The sequence below is a fragment of the Balaenoptera ricei genome, chromosome 11 (genome assembly GCF_028023285.1).
Source record: "Balaenoptera ricei isolate mBalRic1 chromosome 11, mBalRic1.hap2, whole genome shotgun sequence".
In the NCBI taxonomy this organism is placed as follows: Eukaryota; Metazoa; Chordata; class Mammalia; order Artiodactyla; family Balaenopteridae; genus Balaenoptera; species Balaenoptera ricei.
Genome location: NC_082649.1, coordinates 64,671,616 through 64,689,522, shown reverse-complemented (window position 1 = coordinate 64,689,522; position 17,907 = coordinate 64,671,616). Strand labels below are relative to the sequence as shown.

The following is a 17,907-nucleotide window of genomic DNA, read 5'->3' as shown; positions in this document are numbered from 1 at the left end:
TACTTTCAGATGCCCCAGAGATTAGAAAATCTGAAAACTAAATGCCATGCGATGCATTCTCTGGGCGCTTCATAAACACTTGTTGACTGACTGGCCAACTGAAAGCTGATGAAACGTATATTATGGTTCACTTGCTAAGAACTCCCCTCACTTCCTGATATTTGTGGGTAATTGCATTATGATCATGCGGGTGCCAGACACATAGCCTCAATTTCCTTCCTCCTCCACAGGGAATAGCAAAAAGGCCCAGGCGGAAAACACTACTTGGGCAGTGCCCTGAGGCGTTTTGCCTGAGACAAATTACTCAAGGTCCAACTCTGTGAGGGGGGACTTGGCAGCTTGATGCTTTAACTGCCCTGCTTCTGGCCCAGAAGGTGCTGAGGAGACCAGCCGAGGTGGGAGGTGGGTAATTTTATTTTCTAACCATCTGTGCATACAACATATGAAAACACAACAAAATCACCATATGGTGCTAAACTTTAAATATGTCATCAGACATTGTATGAGTTTAAGAAGAAACCGATCGGCACTGTGGTCTTTACTGACTCCTGAAAGGGAATAATTTATCTCTGGCTTCAAGTGGCTCCTGCTTAAACATCCAAACCTCAGGACTACCGTATTACTGCTATTATTAATTGGGTTACACTGGAAAATTGCATTATGGTTTTTAAAGAGTTTTCTCATTGATCATTGCACATGAACCTTGCAACAAATCTGTGAGGTAGGAGGCGGGTGGGAGGCCACTGCCACTGACTAAAGTCACAGATTCCTGATCAACTCATCACCCCCAAACCACCTCCCTCTCCACTTGCCAAGTCCACATGTAATTTACTTGTATGCCCAAGGCCTGGCCAACTTTGTGACTTTAGGTTTCCCCAAGAGAACTGTGATGATCATGGCCTCAGGCACATCTCCACTGACTACAACAAGAACGTGGGGGACCCCAATGATCTGCTTACACTCTTGTCTCATTTCTCTCCTTTGCACAACTTACTTGCTGCTATAGGAGGAAACCAAAGTAAAAGCAATCTTGAACTTTCCAAATCATCATTCTTGTCCATTCTCAAACCCAAATTACAATCTGCAGTCTGACAGGCTCACAAAATACAAGGACAAACCACAGACTGGGAGAAGACATTTGCATTGTATTTAACTAACAAAGAATCAATAATCCAGACTATATAAAGAACTATATGAGGGATTTCCCTGGTTGCGCAGTGGTTAAGAATCCACCTGCCAGTGCAGGGGACACGGGTTCGATCCCGGGTCCGGGAAGATCCCACATGCCGCAGAGCAACTAAGCCCACGAGCCACAACTTCTGAAGCCCACGTGCCCTAGAGCCCGCACGCCCTACAGCCCATGCGCCACAACTACTGAGCCCATGCGCCACAACTACTGAAGCCCGTGCTGCAACCACTGAAGCCCGTGAGCCTAGAGCCCGTGCTCTGCAGCAAGAGAAGCCACTACAATGAGAAGCCCTCACAAAGCAATGAAGAGTAGCCCCTGCTCACCTCAACTAGAGAAAGCCTGTGCACAGCAACTGAGACCCAAAAAAAAAAAAAAAGAACTATATGAACAGTAAGAACAATATGAAAAAGACAAACAACCCAAGAGGAACTTGGCAAATAATGTGAGCAAGCCAGTCAGAGAAGAGGAAACTTAAATAGATAAAAAATAGCTTCACTAGGACAGAACTCAGGAAAACGTAAATTAAAAACACAATTAGATGCCATTTCCCATATATCAAATTAGCAAAGATTTAAAAGCCTAACATTAGCGAGTATTGTCAGGGATGTAGGGCTATACGAAATGCCATTCATTTCTGGTAGGAATATAAATTGGCACCAACATTTTGGAAAGCAATTTGGCAAGATATATTTATGCTGAGGAGTGTACACTCTATGACCCAGCAATGCCACTTCTCCCACAGGCTAACAGTCAGGTGCAAAGATGTTCATTGGAACAAAAATCTAAAACAACCTAAAACTCTATCAATGTGAAAATGGATAATTAAATATTGTCATAATTATACAGCACTTATAATGGATGAACTAACTCTAGAGACATAGATTAAATCTTGAAACAAAATACTGACTGAAAAAGCATGCAGAATATTAAGATGTCTTTTACATAAAATTTAAAACACACAATACTACACACAAGTGTGTATGTATCCATAACCAATACATAGAATAAAAGCATGAAAACGTGAAGGCAAAGGAGAGACACTAGCTTTTTTTTTAACTGAAGGACTGGAATCTGATTGTGGAGAGGCACAACTGTATCTGCAACATAGAAAAAAAACAGCTGAGATTAACAAGATTAAATGGTAATATCTGTTATATCAGGATGGCGGGTCTGAGTATTTAGAATAATGTTCTCTGTACTCCTGTGTTGGAAATGTTTATAATTTTTTAAAGTATCATATTTAAACTAAAGAGGATAGAGCCTACCTAGGGAAAGTGGATAGAGAAAAAAAAGAGAAGGCAGTCTAGAAAGGAATCTGAGGTAAGGTAGACAAATCCCTCGAAAAACACAAATTAAAACTGACACAGAAAAAAAAATCAGAAGATCTGAATAGCCTGATATCCATTAAAGAAATAGAACTGTAATTTAAAAACTTCCCACAAAGAAAGCTCTAGGTCAAGATACCACCACTGGTGAATGCTATTGAACAATAAAGAAAGAAATAACACCAATAATACACAACACTTTCAGAAAATGGGAAGAAGGGAACACTTCCTAGCTTGTTTTATGAGGCTAGCATAAACCTGATATTAAATACAAAGACATTACAAGAAAAGAAAATTACAGGTCAGTGTCTTTCAGGCACATAGGGATATTGACAAATGAATACAGCAATATATACATTCAAAAAAGTACATCATGACCAAATGAAATTTGTCCTAGGAACACAATGTTGGTTTAATATTTTTAAAAAATCAATCAACATAATACATCACATTAACAGATTAAAGGAGAAAAACCATGTATTGTCTCAATAGATGCAGAAAAGGCATATAACAAAACTCAATACCCATTCATGATAAAAATTCTGAGCAAACTAGGAATACAGGGATAACCTCGTTTCACTGCACTCTGCTTTACTGCACTTCACAGATACTGTGCTTTTTACAAATTGAAGGTTTGTGGCAACCCTTCGTTGAGCAAGTCTATTGGCACCATTTTTCCAACAGCATTATTTTTTAATAAGGTATGTACATTTTTTAAAAGACATAATGCTATCGCACACAACAAACCACAATATAATGTAAACATTACTTTTATATGCACTGGGACCAAAAAATTCCTGTGACTCACTTTATTGCAATATCCACTTTATTGCAGTGGTCTGGAACAAAACCCACACAATCCCTGAGGTCTGCCTTTAAAGCAGAACTTTCCAACCTGATAAGAGTATGCAAAGATGGAGTGGAGCAGGAAAACCTTGTGGAGTAAACTGGGAGGAAGAAACCAAGATGCAGCAAAAAAACCTGGAGAGTGGGGTCTCATGCCAAGAGCACAGTCTTTCACAGAGGGGGAAATGTTCTACTGTATTACATCCCACTGAGGTGAGACAGGATGACAGAGACACATCCAGGGAGGTCACTGGTGGCCTTGAAGAGAGCAGACTTGGTGCAAAGGTCACTCCACTATTTACTTCTCATCTACTGTTCTTAGTGTGCCTTAGAATGACTTCCATATCTCCATTCAAGAATTAAGCAAATCAGGGGGCTTCCCTGGTGGCGCAGTGGTTAAGAATCCGCCTGCCAATGCAGGAGACATGGGTTCAATCCCTGGTCTGGGAAGATCCCACATGCCGTGGAGCAACTAAGCCCATGCACCACAACTACTGAGCCTGTGCTCTAGAGCCCGCGAACCACAACTACTGAAGCCCGCATGCCTGGAGCCCGTGCTCCGCAACAAGAGAAGCCACCGCAATGAGAAGCCCACGCACCGCAACAAAGAGTAGCCCCCACTCTCTGCAACTAGAGAAAGCCCGTGCGCAACAACAAAGTCCCAGCGCAGCCAAAAATAAAATTAATTAATTAATTTTTAAAAATAAATAATAATAATAAAAAGAATTAAGCAAATCAGGGACTTCCCTGGTGGTGCAGTGGATAAGACTCCATGCTCCCAATACAGGGGGCCTGGGTTCAATCCCTGGTCAGGGAACTAGATCCCACATGCATGCTGCAACTAAGAGTTCGCAAGCCACAACTGAGGAGCCCACATGCTGCAACTAAGGAGCCGGCAAGCCACAACTAAGGAGCCCACCTGCCACAACTAAGGAGACCGCATGCTACAACTAAAGAGCCAGTGAGCCACAACTAAGGAGACTAGCTGCCGCAACTAAGGAGCTCACCTGCCGCAACTAAGACCCAGCACAACCAAATAAATAAATCAATCTTAAAAAAAAAAAAATTAAGCAAATCTACCAACAAATTAACAAATTATAGAAAAAGGCAAGCTTACTGAATTTTTCCTAGGCCTACTGACTGATTTTGAATCTAAGACTCCAATACTACTATACAATACAGTAGAAAGGCTGGTGTTTGGAAAAGCAGGTGCCCAAGGACTATGTACAGAATGAATTAATCAATACACATGTCAGACCTTGCTATTGCAGAGCAGATATTCCTTCCCTCCTTAGAGTAAGGATCACTGAACCTGACCTGAATCCCAATCCCTGGGACTAGTCCTGACATTGGGAAAGAAGGATTTTAAAACAACAGGAAGCTCAACAGGCTTTCACACTGTTCACCATTACAGAGATTTGCTTCTTTTTTGCCATTACCACTTAGAAATGGCTGGACAAGTTTTCATCATATTTGGCGGTTATCTTGGGGATGATCTGACTTAAATATGGGCTATGAAAATTAACAAGAAATTAATTTCAAGAGAGCCTGGAGGATACCCGCCCCCTTCCAAGATAGCTTATCATCTTAAAGAGAGCAACTGAAACTGAGGAACAAAGGGAACCCTAGGTGCCTGCTGGTCACAATGACTAAGATACCATAAACCAAATAACAAAGAGTGGTTTCAGGAACCAACCGAGTCACAGGATAGATAATACAAATAGCAGGTGATGATCTGCAGTCTAGTTGTTTCTCAGAAGGCAACTCCATGCAGCAGGCCCCAAGCAGAAGAGAGCACAGATTCATTTACTAAATGAATTAGATTTCATTTCACTTATTAAATGACTTCCCAGAGTAAGTCAGATCAGTATAAATAATAATCATGACTACCACTTATTAAGGGACTATTATGTGCCAGACACATGTACTATCTCATTTAACCCACACAACGACCCAGGAGGGAAGAATAATTATTACTATATTATTATCCCTATTTTAAAGACAAGGAGAGTAGGATTCACAGACATTAAATGACTTGTGCAGGGTCACTCAGTGAGAAAGTGGTACAGTGGGGTTCAAACCTGGGTTGCCCAGTCCCTGGGTCCAGCCTGACCTTGGGCTTCAGTTACTGTAAGGCACTCCATTTTGTCTTTTGGGCCTAAGCTGCCTACAGGGGTCCCAGTTATCTCTGGGCCTGGGGTTCTGCCTTGAGCTTTCTCTGTAACGTCTCATCTATCCAAGGGAATTAGAGTCCCACCTACATCCCCTCAACCACTTATCCACTAATGTACCATAAATGTACAGTTTTGCTTTAAAAGGTTAATCTTCAGCAACTGGCCTGTACTCACTAATTGTCCAAAATAAGTTGGTCTAAGTAAAAATAATAATAATAATAAATCTAGTTGAAGAAACACAGTTAGATATTATGCTTCATGACAAGAGCCAATTTATTCTGCACCACCTCTTTCTAATAAACATTGCAGAAGTGATGGAAAGCAGTATCTGGGAAAAATAACACCTGGCATAGCCCAGGGAGACATCCCCTGTAGAAGGCAAATCTCTGAATCTGACAGTAAAAGTCATTAACTCTTCAAGTGACAAAGAGACATTATACCTTGACTTCCTTTTTATTTTTAGGAATACTTCTTGCTGCCAATGTCAGTTCAGCACAAATTTTCAAACCAATTATGACAATGGATTCATGTACCTTTCTAAAAGAAAATCTTGATAAAGAACTGGGAGGGGGCAGATAACCTTTATATAGACCCTGAGAGGTTAATAATAGCAACAGCCAGTGGGAATGCCAGTAAATGTTTAACAATCAACTCTCTGGCAGAAAAAGCCCTGATTTGTAGGCTTTGCTGATTTCCATGATGTAAATACTCCCACCATGGTGGATTTCAAGCTACTAAGGTGACAAATAATTAACATGAAGTTGGGCAGACATGCGCACAGCTCTCAGGAGCTGGTACAAGCAGGCTCCAGCCCTCCACTGGCGATGCTAATATTTACTGGTTACATACTTATGCGCCAGCTATGTGCTAAGTGCTTCATAGTCATCCTCTTTCAATCCTTGTAACAGTCCAATGGGCAGGTAATATTTTATCCCCATTTTACAGATGAGAGAAAACTAGGTATTAGAGACGTTAATTTAGTAATTAGTCAAAAGTCGAATAGCTACTAAGTGTTCAGGGCTGGCATTCAAATGCTGGCCATCTGGTTCAATGGGCCATGCTCTCAGCCCCTCTTTGATCCTGCCTCTCTCTGTAAGGTGTTAAAGAAGCTGCTATGATCATTGCCACCTCATCTTACAGATGACGTGTTGGTAAAGAGTAGAGCGCAGGCTCTGGGGTAACTGGCAGTGAGGTAAAGGGGTCTACCCACAACAGACATGCAAGGGTTCCTCTCCTCCTCTCCCAGGAAATTTCACCTTGTCCTTCAAGGACAGATGCTCCCTCTTTAGCAGAGCCTTCCCCAACTCCCGCAGAGCTGTTACTCCCCACATATTTTTTTGTTAGGAAAATTTTACTTTTTCCATTATAAAATAAATACATGCTCATTAGAGAATACAGAAAATATCAAATACAAGGAGAAAAATCTCTTGTGGCCCCACTTCCTACTCACAGCATTTGTTCCTCATGTCTACTATTGGATTCATTCCCCTGTTCAATGTTTGTCTATTTATGGATGTCAGCCCCATTGGACTGTGAACTCCTCCTGAGGAGATATCATGTGGTACCCACATTTGTAACCTCCTTCCACTGCATCCACACCCCACCTCCCTCCCTAGTGCAACATCCAACACGCGGCTGCCCCCCAATTAATCTGGATGCTTTATTATGTCCTGCAATTCATGAGAGGAAACCCTGAGCTTTTCATGTTTATCTTCAAAGCTGTCCTAATCTTAACTAAGATTGGTTTTCTTCCTTTGTCCTACATTCATATTGTCCTGAGTCGGGCAGGAAAGTGCTATTCCAGCAGGCCTCTTGCCTTACCTGCATCCCTCTCATCTTCTGGAAGCGTGCAATGGTGTCGCTGATGGTGTACACACGCACGTGGCCCATGTGCAGCTTGCCGGAAGGATAAGGGAACATGGAAAGCACGTAAAACTTGGGCTTTGATTTCTAGGAAAGAATGACAAAAAAATGACAATGAGTATTTATTAAGCATTCACGGGGAAACCTGCATGCACATAATATTTTGGCATTTTACTCAAGGTAATAATTTAACATTTTTAAAAGTTTTCTTTTTAAAAAACCATTCCTATAAGGTAAACTGACAAAAATGCCTAATACCAAAATTCAAAGCCCTGGCTTAACCTAAAGAATGTCCAAAATAATGCCAAACAACCTCAAAGTCCTATTACCCATATGTATTTTTAAATCTGTCTTTTTCTCTTTTAAAAACTTCTCTTTTAGGACAGCTATCTAGGTCTTAAAGAACTATATGTTTTTCCAAATGAAGCTCTGACACATATGTCCATATAATTCAAGGAAACAATGGTGAATCACAGAGATGTGACATGTCTAAAAATGGGGCCCCTCCCTAAATTCCCTGTAGCTGCGCGCAGACTTGGATTGAACAGTACGAGCAGGGTCCTCAGGCACCGGTTCAGGTCCCGGGTTTCTCTGCTGTATTGTGAGCTTATCTTTCAACAGAAAAAGTTGAAATGCGAAGGTAATGAGAAAATTTTAGCCAGGTTGCCATTTCCCAGGGGGTGATCTACAGGCAGCCTCAGGCCAGGGTTACATAACTCTCCAACTTCCAAAGACGCGGCTTCATCACGAGAAACACAGAAGAAAGGTAAATGCATTGGAATGGAATGAACACAGGGCAGGAGGTCCTCACTGGAACACTGACTTTTGGCACCTTAGTTCTTCCACAGTAAAATGGTGAATGCTGTCACGAGTTTGTGCACATGAGGGGACAACGCTCCACAGGAAAGGTGGTGTCATTTAATTGATTCCTTTTGGGGACCTATTGTTCAAGGGCAAGGACCATGTTTTAATCATCCCTTCCCCCCAACCCCACCTTCCCGGCCGCCCACCTCCCAGTTTAATAACTGTTGGATAAATGTTTGTCGGCCTTTGTGCTCTGAAGCCTGATAACAGACCTCTGCAGAGCACTTATTACTGAAGGGCACTTTTCCCAGCACACTTCAGCAATCCTGTCCAGGTGACAGGAATGTTCCCCCTATCCAACCTTAAATCCTCCCACTGGGGAGAAGGGGTGCCTCTGAAGAAAGGAAGAGAACAGGTAACTGCTTCTGTTTAGTCACTAAGGGTCTGGACTGTCTGATGTTATCATTACTTTTTTGCCACCTTCTATTTTTCTCTTTCTGTCCTTACTCCCTTCTGTGAGCTCTACTAGAGTTCTTTAAGGCCTTGCTTCTCCAAAATTAATGAAAACAAATGCAAGACAGAATATTCATAACCATTCTTTTGGGTATGTGTGTGTATTGGGGAGGTATTTTTTGGTAAGTATTTGCATGACTGATAATTGACAGCCAACTGTAATCAGGGGAACAGAAGAAACCAGAAATCAGATTCTTTCCAAATCTCATTTGACCCCCTGCTTTACACTTCCTTCAGCAAAGAAGTTAAACAAATCTTTAGCAGGGCCCCTAAAGGGTGGCAAAACAGACCAGAGTGGCACTTTTCTCTGTACTGCCCATCTTCTGGAAATTACCAACCGAGTGAGTGGTAAGTAAAGCTGCCTGAAGGAAGAGAAGGGAAAAGTGAATAAATAAGAAGTTTGGATAATACATAAACTTGGAAATCTGGAATACTGAAGTGACAGCTGCTATTGATTTCTAGAAACGGATAGAAAGCCCCACATTGATCATGTACTTTAATGTGGATCCATAACTCTTAGGAAAACCTCAGGAGCATGAGAGAGGACTTGAGATTCAGGAGTTAGTGGGGACTCAGGACTTTCCTTCTTTAAGAAGGCAAGTGACAGACAATCCTCTCAGCTTGTAAACAAATCCCTCAAAGGAAGTACAAGACCTCGTTCTGATACTTGGTGCAGAATAGGAAATAAGCAGACTATCCACTCGATTCAAACATTACTCATTGCAATGGATTAGGCCTACTGCCTTTCCTTTGGGAATTTTTAGGGACATGGGAAAACAGCTGTTACAGAGTTCTTTGGGACCTGAAAAAAACAATAAAATCCTTGATATAAACTATCTCTAGTTTTTCACTTTAAAGTTTTTACATTAAACCTACTTTTTATTATAATCACTTTGATTTTATTATAGTGACATATATATTAAAATTATGTTTATTTAACAATGTTGCCCCAAACATTTTCCACATATAGCTTCTTCATTAACATCTCCATTTTGTATGCCTATCCAACAAAGATTAAATTTATAGCAAAATCGAGGGATTCATTATATACTAGCTAAGCCAAATTACAAAACTGAGTTTACAGAATATATATGGAAAAGTATTGGACTTCCCTGGTGGCACAGTGGTTAAGAATCCACCTGCCAATGCAGGGGACACAGGTTAGAGCCCTGGTCAGGGAAGATCCCACATGCCACGGAACAACTAAGCCCATGTGCCACAACTACTGAGCCTGCACTCTAGAGCCCGTGAGACACAATTACTGAGCCTGCACACCACAACTACTGAAGCCCGTGCACCTAGAGCCCGTGCTCCGCAACAAGAGAAGCCACCTCAATGGCTAGAGAAAGCCTGCACGCAGCAACGAAGACCCAACACAGCCAAAAATTAATTAATTAATTAATTAATTTTAAAAAAAAGAAAAGTATTGCTAGCAAAGTCTTTACTATTCATGAATATTTTTATTTATTGCAGAAAAGGTATTCAGCTTATTGCCTGCCCCTGCCTTTTGCTTTTCTGTGTGAATTAAGTCATTTTCCTCTGTGACAATGAAATGAGTCCTATCTCTGGGAGTGGAAATAAGGAATTATGGGAATTTATACTATAATTGAGTAGGAATCTGATTGAAAGGAAAATTTTCATAATTATATAAAAGTGTAAGAATTTAAGCCTTTAAAAGAAATTAAGATTGGAAGTGATGGAAAAAGGATGGTTTTTATAAGTGGGTCCTATTATTTTTGTCAGCTTCTAACATCAAGAGAAAGATAACTTCTGCCTCTTTATAGATCATGCTCTGAAGCTGTCGCTGAGTCTAGAGGATGGAGGGGGAAGGACCACTCAATAGGAGCCTGCAGCCTGGGATCTGGTCGAGCTTTGGCACTAGCTGTGAGACCTTAGGCAAATTCCTTTGTCTTTCTGGGCTCGGTTTACAATCTATAAATCAAAGGCAAGGCAAAAGAAGGTTCCTGGTGAAAGCATGAGCTCAGAAATCAAACGTGTCTGGGTTTGAGTTCTGGGCTCTGCCACAAGTGAGTTGTGCATCTCAACAAGTTACCAAACCTCCCTCTGAGCCTGTTTTCTTACCCCCAAAATGAGGATAATACTACCCACCCCCAGGGTTATTTCAGGATTTAAATGAGATAATAAATGGAAAGATGGTGGCTGACATAGTAAAATGCTCATTAAATGGAAGTTCTTTTTATAACGATGATTATGATGATGATGGCAAAATATTCAACTTCTAGAAACTCATTCAGGTGGATTTCAAATGTAGCTAATACCAGAGAGAGGTTGATCATAGATGCTTCAAAATCCACCAGCATCTAGTCATATTCTCATTCCTAACAAAGACACACCACACATTTTTATCCTCTTTCAGTTTATAAAATGGGTTCAGTCATATTTTCTCATTTGATTTTCAAAGCAATTCTGTGAGATAAACAATGCAAAGAATCTGAGGATCAAAGAGGTTAAACGATGCTGATGAGATCACACTGATTTGGGGCAGAACCAGTATTACTGCCCAAGCTCCCGATCCAGTGCTCTCTCCACTTTGCCATTCCCTGATTCAAACCCTCATAGAATGCCACCAGGGGATCACCCAAAATGTCCCTCAAGCTATTTACCCAACTAGTGAAACACAGTTTATTTTGATCCATTTAGTTTTTTACACAACCATATGCTTAAGAATGCTATGTCACAAGAACAAAAAGCTACAACTTCAAAATGTTTGGGAGTGACTAAATCTAAACCAAAAGTAAAAAGAAAAAAAGCTAATTTTATGCTCCTCATTGAGAATTAAACTGCTCTCTAAGGTCTGCTTCCAAAATACATTTAGTTACATTAGTCTGGTCATGTTGCCACGAAGAATTTTCACTTCCTAATGAGGTAAAAGTCAAGCTTTTATTGTATAATTATGCATTATATTTAAACCTTGCTTTTTATCATTTCACGTGTTACACACTACAGCTCTTAAATACCAGATTTTCTTTGTAACTAATGCCAAAAACCATCCTTCAGTTTAACACAAATAGCTACCCACCCCCATTTTTCATAATGATCAATCTCATAGAAAGAATGAGTCTGATAAGAGTGGAGAATCAGGAAAGGTGATTCAAGCACAGTGTGGTCTTGTGCAGATATATATTTACTCAACTGCTTGTCTTTGGCCTAATCTCTTTAATTAAACATAGAGGGTCAGTATTATTTGACTGGTAACTATTATGAAAGGATGGTCAGAATTTAAGAGTAAAACTTTATTTTATAGTGCTGTGCTCTGATCAGATTCAACATTTCATGTAACAAATCACATCTTCCATTTGTCATTTTGACCAATATCGTAAGGTAAGGGTTACTGCATCCAAGACTGATCCCCAGCAGGTTGGCCTCCCAGAGAAGGAGTTGGCCTCCAGCAGAGCACTCCATGGAAATTGGCTACAGCCAAGTGCTTAAGACAATTAATTCAGGTAGAGCACTGAGCTGGTGCAGACAGACCAGAAGCCAAGGGTCCACTAACTTATATAGCTGCGACCATGAGGTTGGACCCCAGTCCCAGATCACACCTGGGAAGGGCTGGTACCTCCCAAGCCATGATGGCAGAATAGGGTTGGAGGTCAACGTCATGGGAGGGGAGAGGGAGGTACTTCTCAGAATATGCAGGAGCTTAAAAGTTCCACAGCTGAGGGGCCCAGGTGCCTCTCCTAGAGTCTCCTATGTGACCCTGCTGGATCCCTGTGTGCTGCCCCACCATGCAGTGGACCACAGAGGACCTGACATCTGCTGTGGCTCCTGTCTTGATGAGTTTCCCCAGTAAATGCTGCTCCAGAATGCCCAGTGTGGCACCATTTGCATGCACCTTGTTTGTATGTGCACCACACTGAAACTCCTCCAAGCACCATCCTGGTCTCATCCCAGTTACCCCTCACAAGCATCCTGGGAAGCAGGTGGGCGCTACTATTAACACTGCTCATTTTAGATTTTAAAAAGTTGAAGCCCTGAGAGATTCAGAAATTTGGTTCAGGGTCACATACTCAATAACTTATTTGAATTCAGGCAGTGTCACCCCAGTCCAAGCCCTTAGTCCCTCTTCTCTACCCTTTCAGCGTCTCTTAGAATACTCACGGGACTTCCTTGGTGGTGCAGTGGATAAGACTTCAAGTTCCCAGTGCAGGGGGCCCGGGTTCGATCCCTGTTCAGGGAACTAGATCCCACATGCATGCAGCAACTAAGAGTTCGCATGCCACAACTAAGGAGCCCACCTGCCGCAACTAAGACCTGGTGCAACCAAAATATATATATAAAAGAATACTCACATCAGCTTCTGACATTTTGGAGGCCTGTTCTTTTATTCGTTGATGCCACCATTTCTCCACATCCTTTCTTGTCTGCAGCGTATACTCTTTGGTCCACTTTCCCGTAGCACTGTAAATACCTCTGGAACATCCTGGAATCACTCTCCTTCCCCATTTGATGACATCTGGACCATCATTTAGCTGCCTTTTCAGAAGAGAGGCATATAAACCCAGCCTCTGCCAGGAAGGAGCCATTCTTCAAAAGCAGGGAAGGCCCTGAAAGAGAGGGCAGAAAGCACACGTGTGAGCCGCCCGGAACCTCCCCGAGCTCATCCTTCCATTCAGCACAGCCAGCGCTCCCTGCCCGTCCACATGCTTTCCTCTTATTCTGATGACTTCTTTCCCTGAAAAGAATACTTTAGAAGTGCAATTGAGCTAAACACAAACTTCTTAATTGGAAAATATTAAAGGTGTTCGATGCTCCCAAACAACAAAGATACAAAAGCCCCATAGGAACAAAAGGAGACCACCACCTGGGCCAGCTCCTGCTGCAACCTCACAGCTTGCCTGCATGGGAAGCAGCAGAGCCACCTCCGGCCCTCGCCTTTAGGCCAGCCCAGGGTCTGTACAGGAGGCTTTACTTCCCGTCGTCCAGGCTTCAGAAGAGCTCTAAGCACATCTGGGCTTGGCCTTAGGCTCAAGTATCAGAAGAGATCTGAACACAGGTCTCCCCGGAAGATCGGAGACTCTGAGCAAAGATTAGCATTCTTCAATTCTTCATACATACTACAAGTTAAGTATACTCAGTAGGCTGAGCCAGGAAATAACCATTATTTAGAAGACTGCTTATTCATTTAGTTCTTCATTCACCTACCAAATATTTATTGAGCGTCACTAGGTCCACACACTATTCTAGGCACTGGGGATAGAGCAGTGAACAAAAACAAAGTCCCTTCTTTCATGGCACTTATATACTAGTAGAGAAAAGCAGATAAGAAACAAACAAATAAATATATAACATGTGTAACAGTGATGAGTGTTATGGTTTTCTGGAATACAACCCACAGGTTGGGGCCCACTAAGACATCTAGCTGCGAATCAAAATTCAACTTTAATGTTTCATTGGTTTCCTCCAAAGGTGAATTCCAGAAATGACCTCATAGAAGAAGTTTCATGTTTTATCACTGTGTTAAAGCCTAAGGTGACAGTTCATCAAATATTTAAGATTTATGACTAAATAGCCTAAACTTTCTGCCTTCCTGCATAACAGCATTAGCTATAGTGCAGAAATAGACAAAAACAGACCTTTCAAAACCACAGAGAAACAAAGGAAGAAACTGGCACTCTGAGCTGGCATTAATTCTTTTTTGTTTTGTTTTGATTTGATTTGAATTTTATTTTATTTATTATTATTTTTTATACCACAGGTTCTTATTAGTTATCTATTTTATACATATTAGTGTATATATGTCAATCCCAATCTCCCAGTTCATCACCTCCCCCCACCCCCCGCTTTCCCCCCTTGGTGTCCATACTTTTGTTCTCTACATCTGTGTCTCTATTTCTAAGCTGGCATTAATTCTTGATCCTCTCAAAAGTTTTGTTTCGATGCTGGTTAGCCATTGTGAAAAAAGAAATACCAAAGAGTGCAGACAGATCACCAATATGAGCAATATGAAGGAAGGAATTTAAGTTCATTTAAAATTCTAATCCTGTCTCTATAACTTACTTATACTATGCACTAAATTATAAAAAACGTATAACAACATTCCCTGTCTACATAACAGTAAGCTTTCTAAAAATGTTTACATAATACCTGGCTCACTAATAACATTTCCTGTACATAAATCAATGGTATAGACTAGAGAATTCTGAAACGGATCCGGGTATTTTAAAGAACTTAAAGTTCATAAAGCAAAAAGCACAAATAGATTAGAAAGTGATAGACTATTCAATGAATGGGGGGCCGATTCAAATTAGAGCCCCACCTCAAACCAAAAAGCAGAGTAAATCCCACATAGATTAAAGAATTTTTTAAAATACCATAAAACAAGAAAAAACATAGATGAGTATGTACTAATTCTGTAAAAGGTGCAGGATGTTCTGTCCTAAGCATAAAAGCAATGGAAGATTTCATAAAGGAAAATATTAATAAAACTCTCTAAAAAATGTAAAATACCTGCATATCAAAACCACCACGAACAACATTAGAAAGCAAACAACAAGCTGAGAGAAAACTGCCAAAACTACAACAAAAGATTACCCTTCTCTATAAAGAGTTCACATATGAGAAGAGAAACAGTAACAACCTAATTTTAAAAACTGGGGAAGGAGAAAAGAGGAAATACAAATTGGCTAACAAATACCTGAAAAAGAATGACTTTACAACTAATCAAAGAAATGCAAATTAAAACAACAAGGAAATATTTTGCTTATCAGATTGGCAAAAACCTGTTATAAAAAGAAATGTGCACTTTTATACACTGCTGGTGAAATGCAAACTGATTCCAACTCCCTGGGGAGCAATCTGGTAATATATGTGTCAAGACCCTTTAAGAAAAGTCCACACCCTTTATGTTAGGGGAACTCAGCCATAAGTGCACTCAGGGCTACGATTTACTGCAGCCCTGGAGCTCAGTCCAGTTCCCTTTCTTTACATCCCAGGCCCTGCTCTGGGACACTCCACCACCGAAGCCCTGATGGACACTGCCTCTTCCTGATAAGGAGCAGCCATTTTATTAGAGGGCCATGCCCCTACCATGAATATGAAAGGTGTGATTCATATCTTGTGTTATGATCAACTTGGCCCTTTTCTTCCTTAGCTCTGTCACATCCAGTTCCTTGCCTAGATGTTTGGAATCTTGTCTCTTCTTCCACATCCTTCCAAAGCATCAATCCCCATTACTCCACTCCTCTTTAAGAGTCAGCCCTGATCTCAACCTCACTTAGGGCTTAAGGTTAAGTTTTTTGAGAATGGTGGGGGTAGCGGCCTGTGACCATAGAGGGAGGGGCCTGAGAACTGGACCCAAAATGACAATCATATACGGACAGAGAAACCTAGCAGAGTAGGAAAAAAAGGGCAAAGACACAGAACACAGAGAAGCACACGAGAGCATTAGTGTGCGCCCAAAAGAAAGTGTGCAAGAATGTACCTGGGAAATTAATCTTAAAGGAGCTAAGTTATGTGCAAAAACAACAAAAAAAAAACCCCCAACTAATTCTCTATGTGACCTCAGGGAAATTACTTCCTGCCTGGAAAATCAGCTTCTCCTTAAGATAAAGGGGTAAATCCAGATGATCTCTGAGGAACTTAGAGCCCTAACATGCTGTTACAATGATCTGTGGGTCACAGAGATGATGTGGGCCAATGGATGTCTTTCGAGTCTAAAGCCTCAGCCCCGGGAGCAAAGATCCAGGGACCAACCGGGGTAGTGGAGCGGTGGAGAGAGGGAATTGAGTACAAAACTATGCGTACATATGCGTTTTTCTGGGAAAGGGTCCAGACCTATCAACAGAGTCGGTGGCTCAAAGAGTCTGAAGATCTGAATCTCAGAAACTTTTCCAGTTGGGAAACTGCACAGCTCCGAGACCACCAAACCCAGCCCGCACTTTCCCTTCCGGCTCCCGGCAAGTCGAAATCTACCAATCCGGGTAGAGGGGAGATCAGGCCTCGTCTCTTGCCCCTATGAGCCCGGGTCAGGGATTTACCTGCTCACAGGCTCTGGCCTGCGCCTCCTTACGCCTCGCTTCCCACCTTAGGCGATCACGGCACGGCCAGTCACCACGGGCGCCGCCATGTTGGCAGAACAACAACTTTATCGATGGCGGCCACTGCAGACACAGACAGGCGGGGGCGGAGCCGAAGGAGTAAGAGCGCGGCCTGGTCCCGACTCCCGGCATTCCTTGAGGCCGGGGCCGCTGGGCGGCTGTCGCAGGTTCCGCTCTTCGGTCACTGGCACCGCCCCCTGGCCCCAAGCCCCGCCCTTGGGCCCAGACCTCCACCCTGCGTCTGGCGGCTGCAAAACTCTGGACACCCAAGGATCAAATTCTTAACAATTGTAGCAGGCGTGTGAAAGCCATCAGTTTAGTGTCCCTAGGCGGCACGTGGTGTAAAGACCACTGGAGGAATCCCGAGGCCACGGTTCGAAGTACATCGTAGTTACAGCCTCCTCCTCCTCTCTCAACCTCTTGATCCTTAATGGACCACATGATGGTTAAGCCATCTTCCACTATATCCGTGGTCTAGCTCTGGGAGGGGAATTACCTGCCCAAAGTTGGAGGTAAAGTGTGCTTTCCTCACCTGATACTTGGGCTGGGAGTCAGGAAAGCATGATGCCTGACCACCCACTTTCCTAGAAGAGTTTATGTATTCCACCCTGTAACCTCCCCATCCCTGGCAAGTATTTCTTGCTATAAATAAATAAATGAATGAATCAATGAATGAATTGCAAAGGAACAGTGGTGTTAAAGTATAATTTTCAAAAACGTAAAACCTGTTTAAAGGAGATTTAGAAGAACACATATATATGGGCGATCAGGAATACTGAAAGAAATTTGCTACTTGTGCAAAACTGGTTGATATCATGTAGGACTAGAAAAAGTAATTTTGAGAGCTATCTTTTTCTACAGGGCTGAAATCACTTGTACCTCTATCAAACAAAATTCATCCCATTATTCTGTATTCTACATCTATAGTCTATATCTTAGCTTTTACAGAGCTGGACAATAGAAGACAAGCAAATGTGCATACCCCACAGCACCAGATAATCCCCAGACCAGTACTCCACCCACACACTAATCTTTCACCAATTTCCAAGTCTTTAACAAAGTTTCCTGACAGTTCGAAATCCAAATACTTTGTTATTCAGTGTACACTTCAGACCAGCATCAGCCTCACTTGGGAA

At 41.9% G+C, this 17,907-nt stretch overlaps 1 protein-coding gene across 1 annotated transcript in view; it reads right to left on the bottom strand.

The window, feature by feature from the left end:
• The window catches only part of LARS2 (leucyl-tRNA synthetase 2, mitochondrial), a 156,052-nt gene extending 139,234 nt beyond the window's left edge, over positions 1-16,818 (bottom strand). The window contains exons 1-3 of the mRNA XM_059939417.1: positions 16,712-16,818; positions 13,025-13,279; positions 7,356-7,484 (exon numbers count right to left, since the gene is read on the bottom strand). Of these exons, the coding sequence (XP_059795400.1) occupies positions 7,356-7,484; positions 13,025-13,258 (363 nt within the window). The 5' untranslated portion in view covers positions 13,259-13,279; positions 16,712-16,818. The remainder of the gene's footprint in view (positions 1-7,355; positions 7,485-13,024; positions 13,280-16,711) is intronic.
• Positions 16,819-17,907: the final 1,089 nt, after the last annotated feature.